This window comes from Mesoplodon densirostris, chromosome 10, assembly GCF_025265405.1.
Source record: "Mesoplodon densirostris isolate mMesDen1 chromosome 10, mMesDen1 primary haplotype, whole genome shotgun sequence".
Classification (NCBI taxonomy): Eukaryota; Metazoa; Chordata; class Mammalia; order Artiodactyla; family Ziphiidae; genus Mesoplodon; species Mesoplodon densirostris.
Window position 1 is genome coordinate 67,757,773 of NC_082670.1, and position 14,843 is coordinate 67,772,615.

General features: G+C 43.1%; 1 protein-coding gene across 6 annotated transcripts in view; it reads left to right on the top strand.

The window, feature by feature from the left end:
- The window catches only part of LARS2 (leucyl-tRNA synthetase 2, mitochondrial), a 248,413-nt gene that overhangs the window by 77,601 nt on the left and 155,969 nt on the right, over positions 1-14,843 (top strand). For 5 of the 6 annotated variants that reach the window (XM_060110202.1, XM_060110199.1, XM_060110204.1 and 2 more), the window contains one exon: positions 9,151-9,405. In XM_060110202.1, the coding sequence (XP_059966185.1) occupies positions 9,172-9,405 (234 nt within the window). In that variant the 5' untranslated portion in view covers positions 9,151-9,171. Of the gene's footprint in view, positions 1-5,623; positions 5,735-9,150; positions 9,406-14,843 lie in introns of those variants that run through there. The other variant, XM_060110200.1, reaches the window with a different exon arrangement.

A 14,843-nucleotide genomic window follows, 5' to 3' on the forward strand; every position in this document is an offset into this window, starting at 1 on the left:
ACAAATCGTGAATTAAATCAGGAGGAACATTCTACAAAATACCTGATTGGAACTCTTCAGAAGTGTCAAGGTCATAATAAAGCAAATAAAGATGGAGGAGCTGTCCCAGATTGGAGGAGACAAAGAAGAATTGTATCTCAATGCAGGGTATACCCTGAACTGGATCCTAGACCGGGTATTAGAAGGAAACTCTCCTGATGTGATAAAGAGTGCATTAGTTATCTGTTGCTGAGAAAAATTATCCCAAAGCATAGCAGCTTAAAACTACAAACATGTTCTATCTCATGCAGCTTCTGAGAGTGACTTAGCTGGGGTTCCTCCTCAGGGTCTCCTGCTGTTTCAGTGAAGTTATTGCCTGGGGCTGCAGTCTTAGAAGAGCTGACTGGACTGGAGGAACTGTTTCCAAGCCCACTGACCTGGCTGCTGGCAGATGACCTCAGTTCCTCACCATGTAGCTCTCTCTTTTTATTTTGCCCGTGCCACTCCACACAGCATGCTGGATCTTAGTTCCCCGACCAGGGATCGAACCCATGCTCCCCTACAGTGGAAGCATGGAGTCTTAACCACTGGACCACCACAGAAGTCCCTAGCTCTCTTTATAGCCTTGCTCATGACATACTCCCTCATACCCCATCACCTGAGTGAGTGCTGCAACAAACACACACAACAAGTTGGGAGCTGCAGTGTCTTTTACAACCTAATGTGGAAAGTTTAGGTACATAGAGTTATTTCTGCTGTATTCTATTGGTCATACTAACCCAGCCCAGTATAACATGGGAGGGGGGATACACAAGGGTGTGAAGACCAGGAGGTGGGGTTATCAGTGGTATGGTGGTATCTTGGAGGTGGGATACCACAAAGAGTATTTACCAAAAACTTAAAGCAAGCATCATATATTAAAGTAGAACATTAGAAGCAACCCCAATCCAAGTGAGGGACCAATGGAGTAAGACAAGGATGTCCACTATCATGGCTATTCGCAGTGCTTACTCAAGTGTGAAAGAAGGCTCTCCTTCTCTTTAAGGATTATTTGTGGTATCTGGCATGTTTGACCCTGACCTGTTCTTCAAGTTGAGTCCTGGCCAAAGGAGACAAATAATGTTTGGGTGAGACTCTGGAGAGCTAGGCTCCTTTGATGAGAGGGTGCCATGTAAAGAACCTTTCTGAAGAATTAGAATGTTAATAACATACAATGCCCTGTAAAGATGAAATCAAACAAATGGTGATGGGCATCACTCTATTTAATAAAAAGTCTTCTTTTTTTTTTTTTTTTTCCGGTATGCGGGCCTCTCACTGTTGTGGCCTCTCCCGTTGTGGAGCACAGGTTCCGGACGCGCAGGCTCAGCGGCCACGGCTCACAGGCCCAGCCGCTCTGCAGCATGTGGGATCTTCCCGGACCGGGGCACGAACCCATGTCCCCTGCATCGGCAGGCGGACTCTCAACCACTGCACCACCAGGGAAGCCCAATAAAAAGTCTTCTTAATCTTTTTCTGTATACAAAGTCATAGAAGATGAATAGTATACAAATTACCACACACTCGGTGGCTTAAAACAATACACACTTATTTTCTTATAGTTCTGGATGTCAGAAATCCAAAATCAGTTTTACTGGGCCAAAATCAAGGTGTCAACAGAAGTCCACTCCCTTCTGGGAGGTTCTAGGAAAGGATCTGATTTCTTTCCTTTTTTTAAATTGTGGTAAAATAATTTTATTTTTTTAATAAAAGTCCACCAGGACTTCCCTGGTGGCACAGTGGATAAGAATCTGCCTGCCAATGCAGGGGACACGGGTTCGATCCCTGGTCCGGGAAGATCCCACATGCTGTGGAGCAGCTGAGCCCGTGCGCCACAACAACTGAGCCTGTGCTCTAGAGCCCATGAGCCACATCTACTGAGCCCGTGTGCCACAACTACCGAAGCCCGCATGCTTAGAGCCCACGCTCCACAACAAGAGAAGCCACCGCAAGGAGAAGCCCGTGCACCGCAACGAAGAGTAGCTCCCACTCGCCACAACTAGAGAAAGCCTGTGCACAGCAATGAAAACCCAACACAGCCAAAAATAAATAAATAAATAGGGCTTCCCTGGTGGCGCAGTGGTTGAGAGTCCGCCTGACGATGCAGGGGACACAGGTTCGTGCCCCGGTCCGGGAAGATCCCACATGCCGCGGAGCGGCTGGGCCTGTGAGCCATGGCCGCTGGGCCTGCGCGTCCAGAGCCTGTGCTCCGCAACGGGAGAGGCCACAGCAGTGAGAGGCCTGTGTACCGCAAAAAATAATAATAAATAAATAAATAAATAAATAAATAAATTTTTAAAATTACCATCTCAACCATTTTTAAGTGTACAGCTCAGTGGCATTACATATATCCACACAGCTGTGCATTCACCATCATTCATCTCTGGACCTTTTCATCTTCCCAGACTGAAACTTTGTACATGTTAAACAATGACTTCCCATTCCCCCTCCTCCTAGCCCCTGAGCAACCACAATTCTAGTTTCTGTCTCTATGACTTTGGCTACTCTAGGTACCTCATACAAGAGGAATCATATAATACTTGTCCTTTTGTGACTGTTTCACTTAGCATGTCTTCAAGGTTTGTCCATGTTGTAGCATGTGTCAGAATTTCCTTCCTTTTAAGGCTGAATAATATTCCACTGTGTTTATGTACCATGTTTTGTTTATCCATTCATCCCTTGATGGACACTTGCGTTGCTTCCACCTTTTGATTATTGTGAACAATGCCTCTATGACGTGGGTGTGCAAGTATCTTTTTAAGATTCCATTTTAAATTCTTTTGGGTATCTACCCAGAAATGGGATTGCTGGATCATATGGGGAAATCTATATTCTTGTCTTTTTCATCTTCTAGAGCTGCATTCCTTGCTTTCCTTTGCTCATGGTCCTTCTTTCATCTTCTAAACCATCAGGGCAGCATCTTGTTCAGTGGTCACATTGCCTCTTCTTCTGTCTCAAATTTCCCTCTGCCTCTCTCTGTCATTGCATTTAGGACCTACCAGGATAACCCAGGATAATCTCATCTCAAGATTTTTAATTTAATCACGTTGCAAAGTATCTTTTGCCATATAAAATAATATTCACAGGTTCCAGGGATTAGGACCTAGATATCTTTGGGGACCATTATTCAGCCTACCACACAAGCTAATAGAAAAAGCAAAAGTTACATAGAAAACTATCATGAAGAGAAAGCCCCATAGAACCCCACTGTCCCTAGAGATCATCACAGGAAATAAATAGTATGAAACATATTTTTCTAGATTTCTTTCCATGCATATACTAACACATGTATTTCGTTTATTTCCTTTCCTTTTTAAAAAATCAAAAATGGGTAACATTTTACACAGCCCAGCAACTTGTCTCTTTCATTTAATAATGTATCTCTGTAGCAAGCTCTTTAAGAGTGAAAGAAATTTACTTTCATGCTATGTCTTCTTTGATGTAAAAATAGCAACTTTCCAGTAAAGCAAGTGAACTTTTAGAAAAATTCTATTTGAAATAATCTCCTAGAAATGTCAATGTGAACTTTAATTCATAAGAGGAAAAAGATATTTTGAATCAAAATAAGGGTAGAGGCTACTTAGAATTTAGTGTTTTGGGTAAATTAGAGAAAGGGCACCCTAGTTGTATGTGCATACAGCATGAAGTCCTTGAAGATTGAATTACTTTGTGTGATATGTTGATACGAGAGTCAGTGCTTCCATGGTGTCAATTTAAATTAAGCATCTGCTTTCAGGGGTGGAGAGATCAGGAGACCTAGATGGGAATCCTGACTCTGCCATCAACTAGCTGTGTGACCTCAGGCAAGCTGTAGCCAGTCTCTGGGCCTCAGTGTCCTCATCTTGGAAATGAGAGAATTGGCCTGGAAGTTGTCTCAACTAATGATCTTTCATTCTGCACTTTGGGAAGGGCACTATTTTAGCAGGTTAGAGACCCAGTTTTGAATACCAAATCTTTTACAGTCAGCCCTCTGTATCCGCGGGTTCTACATCAGTGGATTCAACTAACCACAGATGGGAGATATTCCCCCCCAAATTCCAGAAAGTTCCAAAAAGCAAAACTTGAATTTCCTGTACACTGGCAACTATTTACATAGCATTTACATTGTAATAGGTATTATAATCTAGAGATGGTTTAAAGTGTACAAGAGGATATGCATAGGTTATATGCAAATATTATACCATTTTAAGAAGGGACTTGAACATCCTTGGATTTTGATATCCTCGAGGGGTCCTGGACCCAGGACCAGGACCTGGGATCCTGGTATCCCCCTGGGATACCTTGGGATGACTGTACTAATTTGCTGTGATCTTGAGCTAGACAGCTCCATTGGGCCTCAGTTTATTCATCTGTAAAATGAGCCGGCTGGACTAGAGTATTCTCAAGATCCTTTCTAACTCTCACATTCTAAGACAGTGAGTCTCAAACTTCAGTGTGCCTAAGAATTCCCTAGAGGTATGTTCAAATGCAGAGTCCAGTTCAGCAGGACTGGGGTGGGGCCTGAGATTCTATATTTCTAGCAAATTCCCAAGTGAGGCTGATGCTGGTCTGAAGTGTACACTGAATAACAAAGTATTTGGATTTCAAATTGTCAGGAAACTTTGTTAAAGACTTGGAAATTGGTGAGAGATTAGTGTGTGGGTGGAGTACTGGTCTGGGGATTATCTGGTGCTGTGGGGTATGCACATTTGCTTGTCTTCTATTGTCCAGCTCTGTAAAAGCTAAGATACAGACTATAGATATAGAATACAGAATAATGGGATGGATTTTGTTTGATAGAGGTACAAGTGATTTCAGCCCTGTAGAAAAATATAGCTCTCAAACATTACTTTTTCTAGTCCTACATGATATCAACCAGTTTTGCACAAGTAGCAAATTTCTTTCAGTATTCCTGATTGCCCATATATGTGTTCTTCTAAAGCTCCTTTAAACAGGTTTTACGTTTTTGAAAATTATACTTTAACACCACTGTTCCTTTGCAATTCACTCATTGATTCATTCATTTATTTATTTATAGCAAGAAATACTTGCCAGGGATGGGGAGGTTACAGGGTGGAATACATAAACTCTTCTGGGAAAGTGGGTGGTCAGGCATCATGCTTTCCTGACTCCCAGCCCAAGTATCAGGTGAGGAAAGCACACTTTACCGCCAATTTTGGCCAGGTAATTCCCCTCCCAGAGCCAGATCACGGATATGGTGGAAGATGGCTTAACCATCATGTGGTCCATTAAGGATCAAGAGGTTGAGAGAGGAGGAGGAGTCTGTAACTACGATGTACTTCGAACCGTGGCCTCGGGATTCCTCCAATGGTCTTTACACTACGTGCCGCCTAGGGACACGAAACTGATGGCTTTCACACGCCTGCTACAATTGTTAAGAATTTGATCCTTGGGTGTCCAGAGTTTTCCAGCCGCCAGACGCAGGGCGGAGGTCTGGGCCCAAGGGCGGGGCTTGGGGCCAGGGGGCGGTGCCAGGGGCCGAAGAGTCGGACCCGCGACAGCCGCCCAGCGGCCCCGGCCTCAAGGAATGCTGGGAGTCGGGACCAGGCCGCGCTCTTACTCCTTCGGCTCCTCCCCGGCCTGTCTGTGTCTGCAGTGGCCACCATCAATAAAGTTGTTGTTCTGCCAACATGGCGGCGCCCGTGGTGACTGGCGGGACCTTGTTCGCCTGAGGTGGGAACCGAGGCGTAAGGAGCCGCAGGCCAGAGCCTGTGAGCAGGTAAACCCCTGACCCGGGCTCATAGGGGGCAAGATACGAGGCCTGATCTCCCCTCTACCCGGATTGGTAGATTTTGACTTGCCGGGAGCCGGAAGGGAAAGTGCGGGCTGGGTTTGGTGGTCTCGGAGCTGTGCAGTTTCCCAACTGGAAAAGTTTCTGAGATTCAGATCTTCAGACTCTTTGAGCCACCAACTCTGTTGATAGCTCTGGACCCTTTCCCAGAAAAACGTATATGTACGCATAGTTTTGTACTCAATTCCCTCTCTCCACCTCTCCACTACCCCGGTTGGTCCCTGGATCTTTGCTCCCGGGGCTGAGGCTTTAGACTCGAAGGACATCCATTGGCCCACATCCTCTCTGTGACCCACAGATCATTGTCACAGCATGTTAGGGCTCTAAGGTCCTCAGAGATCATCTGGATTTACCCCTTTATCTTAAGGAGAAGCTGATTTTCCAGGCAGGAAGTAATTTCCCTGAGGTCACATAGAGAATTAGTTGGGGTTTTTGTTGTTGTTGTTTTTGCACATAACTTAGCTCCTTTAAGATTAATTTCCCGGTACATTCTCGCACACTTTCTTTTGGGCGCACACCAATGCCCTCGTGTGCGTCTCTGTGTTCTGTTTCTTTGCCCGTTTTTTCCTACTCTGCTAGGTTTCTCTGTCCGTATATGATCGTCATTTTGGGTCCAGTTCTCAGGCCCCTCCCTCTATGGTCACAGGCCGCTACCCCCACCATTCTCAAGAAACTTAACCTTAAGCCCTAAGTGAGGTTGAGATCAGGGCTGACTCTTAAAGAGGAGTGGAGTAATGGGGATTGATGCTTTGGAAGGATGTGGAAGAAGAGACAAGATTCCAAACATCTAGGCAAGGAACTGGATGTGACAGAGCTAAGGAAGAAAAGGGCCAAGTTGATCATAGCACAAGATATGAATCACACCTTTCACATTCATGGTAGGGGCATGGTCCTCTAATAAAATGGCTGCTCCTTCTCAGGAAGAGGCAGTGTCCATCAGGGCTTTGGTGGTGGAGTGTCCCAGAGCAGGGCCTGGGATGTAAAGAAAGGGAACTGGACTGAGCTCCAGGGCTGCAGTAAATCAGAGCCCTGAGTGCACTTATGGCTGAGTTCCCCTAACATAAAGGATGTGGACTTTTCTTAAAGGGTCTTGACACATATATTACCAGATTGCTCCTCAGGGCGTTGGAATCAGTTTGCATTTCACCAGCAGTGTATAAAAGTGCACATTTCTTTTTACAACAGGTTTTTACCAATCTGATAAGCAAAGTATTTACTTGTTGTTTTAATTTGCATTTCTTTGATTAGTTTTAAAGTCATTCTTTTTCAGGTATTTGTTAGCCAATTTCTATTTCCTCTTTTCTCCTTCCCCAGTTTTAAAAATTAGGTTGTTACTGTTTCTCTTCTCATATGTGAACTCTTTATAGAGAACGGTAATCTTTTGTTGTAGTTTTGGCAGTTTTCTCTCAGCTTGTTTGCTTTCTAATTTTGTTCATGGTGGTTTTGATATGCAGGTATTTTACATTTTTTAGAGAGTTTTATTAATATTTTCCTTTATGAAATCTTCCATTGCTTTTATGCTTAGGACAGAACATCCTGCACCTTTTACAGAATTAGTACATACTCATCTATGTTTTTTCTTGTTTTATGGTATTTAAAAAATTTTTTTAATCTATGTGGGATTTACTCTGCTTTTTGGTTTGAGGTGGGGCTCTAATTTGAATGGGCCCCCCATTCATTGAATGGTCTGTCACTTTCTAATCTATTTGTGCTTTTTGCTTTATGAACTTTAAGTTCTTTAAAATACCCAGATCCATTTCAGAATTCTCTAGTCTATACCATTGGTTTATGTACAGGAAAGGTTATTAGTGAGCCAGATATTATGTAAACATTTTTAGAAAGCTTATTGTTATGAAGACAGGGAATGTTGTTATACGTTTTTTATAATTTGGTGCATAGTATAAGTAAATTATAGAGACAGGATTAGAATTTTAAGTGAAATTAAAATTGCTTCCTTCATATTGCTCATATTGGTGATCTGCCTGCACTCTTTGGTATTTCTTTTTTCACAATGGCTAACCAGCATCAAAACAAATTTTGAGAGGATCAAGAATTAATGCCAGCTTAGAAATAGAGACACAAATGTAGAGAACAAACGTATGGACACCAAGGGGGGAAAGCTGGGGGTGGGGGGAGGTGATGAACTGGGAGATTGGGATTGACATATATACACTAATATGTATAAAATAGATAACTAATAAGAACTTGCAGTATAAAAAATAATAATAAAATAAAATTCAAATCAAATCAAAACAAAAACAAAAAAGAATTAATGCCAGCTCAGAGTGCCAGTTTCTTCCTTCATTTCTGTCTGGTTTTGAAAGGTCTGTTTTTGTCTGTTTCTGCACTATAGCTAATGCTGTTATACAGAAAGGCAGAAAGTTTAGGCTATTTAGTCATAAATCTTAAATATTTGATGAACTGTCACCTTAGGTTTTAGCACAGTGATAAAACATGAAACTTCTTCTATGAGGTCATTTCTGGAATTCACCTTTGGAGGAAACCAATGAAACATTAAAGTTGAATTTTGATTCGCAGCTAGATGTCTTAGTGGGCCCCAACCTGTGGGTTGTATTCCAGAAAACCATAACACTCATCACTGTTACACATGTTATATATTTATTTGTTTGTTTCTTATCTGCTTTTCTCTACTAGTATATAAGTGCCATGAAAGAAGGGACTTTGTTTTTGTTCACTGCTCTATCCCCTTTGCCTAGTATAGTGTGTGGACCTAGTAACACTCAATAAATATTTGGTAGGTGAATGAAGAACTAAATGAATAAGCAGTCTTCTAAATAATGGTTATTTCCTGGCTCAGCCTACTGAGTATACTTAACTTGTAGTATGTATGAAGAACGCTAATCTTAGCTCAGAGTCTCCGATCTTCCTGGGAGACCTGTGTTCAGATCTCTTCTGATACTTGAGCCTAAGGCCAAGCCCAGATGTGCTTAAAGCTCTTCTGAAGCCTGGACAATGGGAAGTAAAGCCTCCTGTACAGACCCTAGGCTGGCCTAAAGGCGAGGGCCGGAGGCGGCTCTGCTGCTTCCCACGCAAGCAAGTCGTGAGGTTGCAGCAGGAGCTGGCCCAGGTGGTGGTCTCCTTTTGTTCCTGTGGGACTTTTGTATCTTGCTGTTTGGGAGCATCGAACACCTTTAATATTTTCCAGTTGAGAAGTTTGTGTTTATCTCAATTGCACTTCTGAAGTATTCTTTTCAGGGAAAGAAGTCATCAGAATAAGAGGAAAGCATGTGGATGGGCAGGGAGCGCTGGCTGTGCTGAATGGAAGGATGAGCTCGGGGAGGTTCCAGGCGGCTCACACGTGTGCTTTCTGCCCTCTTTTTCAGGGCCTTCCCTCCTTTTGAAGAATGGCTCCTTCTTGGCAGAGGCTGGGTTTTTATGCCTCTCTTCTGAAAAGGCAGCTATATAATGGTCCAGATGTCATCAAATGGGGAAGGAGAGTGATTCCAGGATGTTCCAGAGGTATTTACAGTGCCACGGGGAAGTGGACCAAAGAGTATACGCTGCAGACAAGAAAGGATGTGGAGAAATGGTGGCATCAACGAATAAAAGAACAGGCCTCCAAAATTTCAGAAGCTGATGTGAGTATTCTTTTATATATATACATATATATTTTTTTTTTCTTTTTTTTCTTTTGGTTGCACCAGGTCTTAGTTGCGGCAGGTGGGCTTCTTAGTTGTGGCATGCGAGCTCTTAGTTGCTGCATGCATGTGGGATCTAGTTCCCTGAACAGGGATCGAACCCGGGCCCCCTGCACTGGGAACTTGAAGTCTTATCCACTGTGCCACCAAGGAAGTCCCGTGAGTATTCTAAGAGACGCCGAAAGGGTAGAGAAGAGGGACTAAGGGCTTGGACTGGGGTGAGACTGCCTGAATTCAAATAAGTTATTGAGTATGTGATCTTGAACCAAATTTCTGAATCTCTCTGGGCTTCAACTCTTTTTTATCTAAAATGGGCAGTGTTAATAGTAGTGCCCACCTGCTTCCCAGTATGCTTGTGAGGGGTAACTGGTATGAGACCAGCTTGGTGCTTGGAGGAGTTTCAGTGTGGTGCACATACAAACAAGGTACGGATGGTGCAAATGGTGCCACACTGGGCAATCTGGAGCAGCATTTACTGGGGAAGCTCATCAAGACAGGAGTCACAGCAGATGTCAGGTCCTCTGTGGTCCTCTGCATGGTGGGGCAGCACGCAGGGGTCCAGCAGGGTCAGATAGGAGACGCTAGGAGAGACACCTGGGCCCCTCAGCTGTGGAACTTTTAAGCTCCTGCATATTCTGAGAAGTACCTCCCTCTCCCCTCCCATGACGTTGGCCTCCAGCCCTATTCTGCCATCATGGCTTGGGAGGTACCAGCCCTTCCTAGGTGTGATCTGGGACTGGGGTCCAACCTCATGGTTGCAGCTATATAAGTTAGTGGACCCTTGGCTTCTCGTCTGTCTGCACCAGCTCAGCGCTCTACCTGAATTAATTGTCTTAAGCACTTGGCTGTAGCCAATTTCCATGGAGTGCTGTGCTGGAGGCCAGCTCCTTCTGTGGGAGGCCAACCTGCTGGGGATCAGTCTTGGATGCATTAACCCTTACCTCTCGATATTGGTCAAAATGACAAATGGAAGATGTGATTTGTTACATGAAATGTTGAATCTGATCAGAGCACAGCACTATAAAATACTTTTACTCTTAAATTCTAATCATCCTTTCATAATAGTTACCAGTCAAATAATGCTGACCCTTTATGTTTAATTAAAGAGATTAGGCCACAGGCAAGCAGTTGAGTAAATATATATCTGCACAAGATCACACTGTGCTTGAATCGCCTTTCCTGATTCTCCACTCTTATCAGACTCATTCTTTCTATGAGATTAATCATTATGAACAATGGGGGTGGGTAGTTATTTGTATTAAACTGAAGGATGGTTTTTGGCATTAGTTACAAAGAAAATCTGGTATTTAAAGAGATGTAGTGTGTAACACGTGAAATGATAAAAAGCAAGGTTTAAATATAATGCATAATTATACAATAAAAGCTTGACTTTTACCTCATTAGGAAGTGAAAATTCTTTGTGGCAACATGACCAGACCAATATAACTAAATGTATTTTGGAAGCAGACCTTAGGGAGCAGTTTATTTCTCAATGAGGAGCATAAAATTAGCTTTTTTTCTTTTGGTTTAGATTTAGTCACTTCCAAACATTTTGAAGTTGTAGCTTTTTGTTCTGGTGACATGGCATTCTTAAGCATATGGTTGTGTAAAAAATTAAATGGATCAAAATAAACTGTGTTTCACTAGTTGGGTAAATAGCTTGAGGGACATTTTGGGTGATCCCCTGGTGGCATTCTATGAGGGTTTGAATGAGGGAACGTCAAAGTGGAGAGAACACTGGATCGGGAGCCTGGGCAGTAATACTGGCTCTGCCCCCAAATCAGTGCGATCTCATCAGCATCGTTTAACCTCTTTGATCCTCAGATTCTTTGCATTGTTTATCTCACAGAATTGCTTTGAAACTCAAATGAGAAAATATGACTGAACCCATTTTATAAATTGAAAGAGGATAAAAATGTGTGGTGTGTCTTTGTCAGGAATGAGAATATGACTAGATGCTGGTGGATTCTGAAGAATCTATAATCAATCTCCCTCTGGTATTAGCTATATTTGAAATCCACCTGAATGAGTTTCTAGAAGCTGAATATTTTGCCATCGTCATCATAATCATCATTATAAAAAGAACTTCCATTTAATGAGCATTTTACTATGTCAGCCACCATCTTGCCATTTATTATCTCATTTAAATCCTGAAACAACCCTGGGGGTGGGTAGTATTATCCTCATTTGGGGGGTAAGAAAACAGGCTCAGAGGGCGGTTTGGTAACTTGTTGAGACGCACAACTCACTTGTGGCAGAGCCCAGGACTCAAACCCAGACACGTTTGATTTCTGAACTCATGCTTTCACCAGGAGCCTTCTTTTGCCTTGCCTTTGATTTACAGATTGTAAACCGAGGCCAGAAAGACAAAGCAGTTTGCCTAAGGTCTCACAGCTAGTGTCAAAGCTCAACCAAATCCCGGGCTGCAGGCTCCTATTGAGTGGTCCTTCCCCCTCCATCCTCTAGACTCAGCGACAGCTTCAGAGCATGATCTATAAAGAGGCAGAAGTTATCTTTCTCCTGATGTTAGAAGCTGACAAAAATAATAAGACCCACTTATAAAAACCATCCTTTTTCTATCGCTTCCAATCTTAATTTCTTTTAAAGGCTTAAATTCTTACACTTTTATATAATTATGAAAATTTCCCTTTCAATCAGATTCCTACTCAATTATAGTATAAACTCCCATAATTCCTTCCTTCCACTCCCAGAGATAGAACTCATTTCATTGTCACAGAGGAAAATGACTTAATTCACACAGAAAAGCAAAAGACAGGGGCAGGCAATAAGCTGAATACCTTTTCTGCAATAAATAAAAATATTCATGAATAGTAAAGAGTTTTGCTGGCAATACTTTTCTCTTTTTTTAAAATTAATTAATTAATTTATTTATTTTTGGCTGTGTTGGGTCTTAATTGCTGCATGCGGGCTTTCTCTAGTTGCAGCGAGCGGGGGCTACTCTTCGTTGGGGTGCGCGGGCCTCTTATTGAGGTGGCTTCTCTTGTTGCGGAGCATAGGCTTTAGGCGCGTGGGCTTCAGTAGTTGTGGCGTGCGGGCTCAGTAGTTGTGGCTCACAGGCTGTAGAGTGCAGGCTCAGTAGTTGTGGCGCATGGGCTTAGTTGTTCCGTGGCATGTGGGATCTTCCTGGACCAGGGCTCTAACCTGTGTCCCCTGCATTGGCAGGTGGATTCTTAACCACTGTGCTACCAGGGAAGCCCAATACTTTTCTATATATATTCTGTAAACTCAGTTTTGTAGTTCCACTTAGCTAGTATATAATGAATCCCTCGATTTTGCTATAAATTTAATCTTTGTTGGATAGACATACAAAATGGAGATGTTAATGAAGAAGCTATATGTGGAAAATGTTTGGGGCAACATTGTTAAATAAACATCATTTTAAAATATATGTCACTATAATAAAAACAAAGTAATTATAATAAAAAATAGGTTTAATGTAAGAACTTTAAAATGAAAAACTAGAAATAGTTTATATCAAGGATCTTATTGTTTTTTTCAGGTCCCAAAGAACTCTGTAACAACTGTTTTCCCATGTCCCTAAAAATTCCCAAAGGAAAGGCAGTAGGCCTAATCCATTGCAATGAGTAATGTTTGAATCGAGTGGATAGTCTGCTTATTTCCGATTCTGCACCAAGTATCAGAACGAGGTCTTGTACTTCCTTTGAGGGATTTGTTTACAAGCTGAGAGGATTGTCTATCACTTGCCTTCTTAAAGAAGGAAAGTCCTGAGTCCCCACTAACTCCTGAATCTCAAGTCCTCTCTCCTGCTCCTGAGGTTTTCCTAAGAGTTATGGATCCACATTAAAGTGCAGGATCAATGTGGGGCTTTCCATCCGTTTCTAGAAATCAGCAGCAGCTGTCACTTCATTATTCCAGATTTCCAAGTTTATGTATTATCCAAACTTCTTATTTATTCACTTTTCCCTTCTCTTCCTTCAGGCAGCTTTACTTACCACTCAGTTGGTAATTTCCAGAAGATGGGCAGTACAGAGAAAAGTGCCACTCTGGTCTGTTTTGCCACCCTTTAGGGGCCCTGCTAAAGATTTGTTTAACTTCTTTGCTGAAGGAAGTGTAAAGCAAGGGGTCGAATGAGATTTGGAAAGAATCTGATTTCTGGTTTCTTCTGTTCCCCTGATTACAGTTGGCTGTCAATTATCAGTCAGGCAAATACTTACCAAAAAATACCTCCCCAGTAGACACACATACCCAAAAGAATGGTTATGAATATTCTGTCTTGCATTTGTTTTCATTAATTTTGGAGAAGCAAAGCCTTAAAGAACTCTAGTAGAGCTCACGGAAGGGAGTAAGGACAGAAAGAGAAAAATAGAAGGTGGCAAAAAAGTAATGATAACATCAGACAGTCCAGACCCTTAGTGACTAAACAGAAGCAGTTACCTGTTCTCTTCCTTTCTTCAGAGGCACTCCTTCTCCCCCATGGGAGGATTTAAGGTTGGAGAGGGGGAACATTCCTGTCACGTGGACAGGATTGGTGAAGTGTGCTGGGAAAAGTGCCCTTCAGTAATAAGTGCTCTGCAGAGGCCTGTTATCAGGCTTCAGAGCACAAAGGCCGACAAACATTTATCCAACAGTTATTAAACTGGGAGGTGGGCAGCCGGGAAGGTGGGGTTGGGGGGGAGGGATGATTAAAACATGGTCCTTGGGGCTCCCCTGGTGGTGCAGTGGTTGGGAGTCCGCCTGTCGATGCGGGGGACACGGGTTCGTGCCCCGGTCCGGGAGGATCCCACATGCCGTGGAGCGGCTGTGCCCGTGAACCATGGCCGCTGAGCCTGCGTGTCCGGAGCCTGTGCTCCACGGCGGGAGAGGCCGCAGCAGTGAGAGGCCCGCGTACCGCAAAAAAAAAAAAAAAAAAAAAAAAAGTAAAAAAACCAAAAACATGGTCCTTGCCCTTGAACAATAGGTCCCCAGTAAGGAATCAATTAAGTGATACCACCTTTCCTGTGGAGCCTTGTCCCCTCATGTGCACAAACTCGTGACAGCATTCACCATTTTACTGTGGAAGAACTAAGGTGCCAAGAGTCAGTGTTCCAGTGAGGACTTCCTGCCCTGGGTTCATTCTGTTCCAATGCATTTACCTTTTTTCTGTGTTTCTCGTGATGAAGCCGCGTCTTTGGAAGTTGGAGAGTTATGTAACCCTGGCCTGAGGCTGCCTGTAGATCACCCGCTGGGAAATAGCAACCTGGCTAAAATTTTCTCGTTACCTTCCCATTTCAACTTTTTCTGTTGAAAGATAAGCTCACAGTACAGCAGAGAAACCCGGGACCTGAACTGGTGCCTGAGGACCCTGCTCGTACTGTTCAAACTAAGTCTGCATGCGGCTACAGGGAATTTAGGGAGGG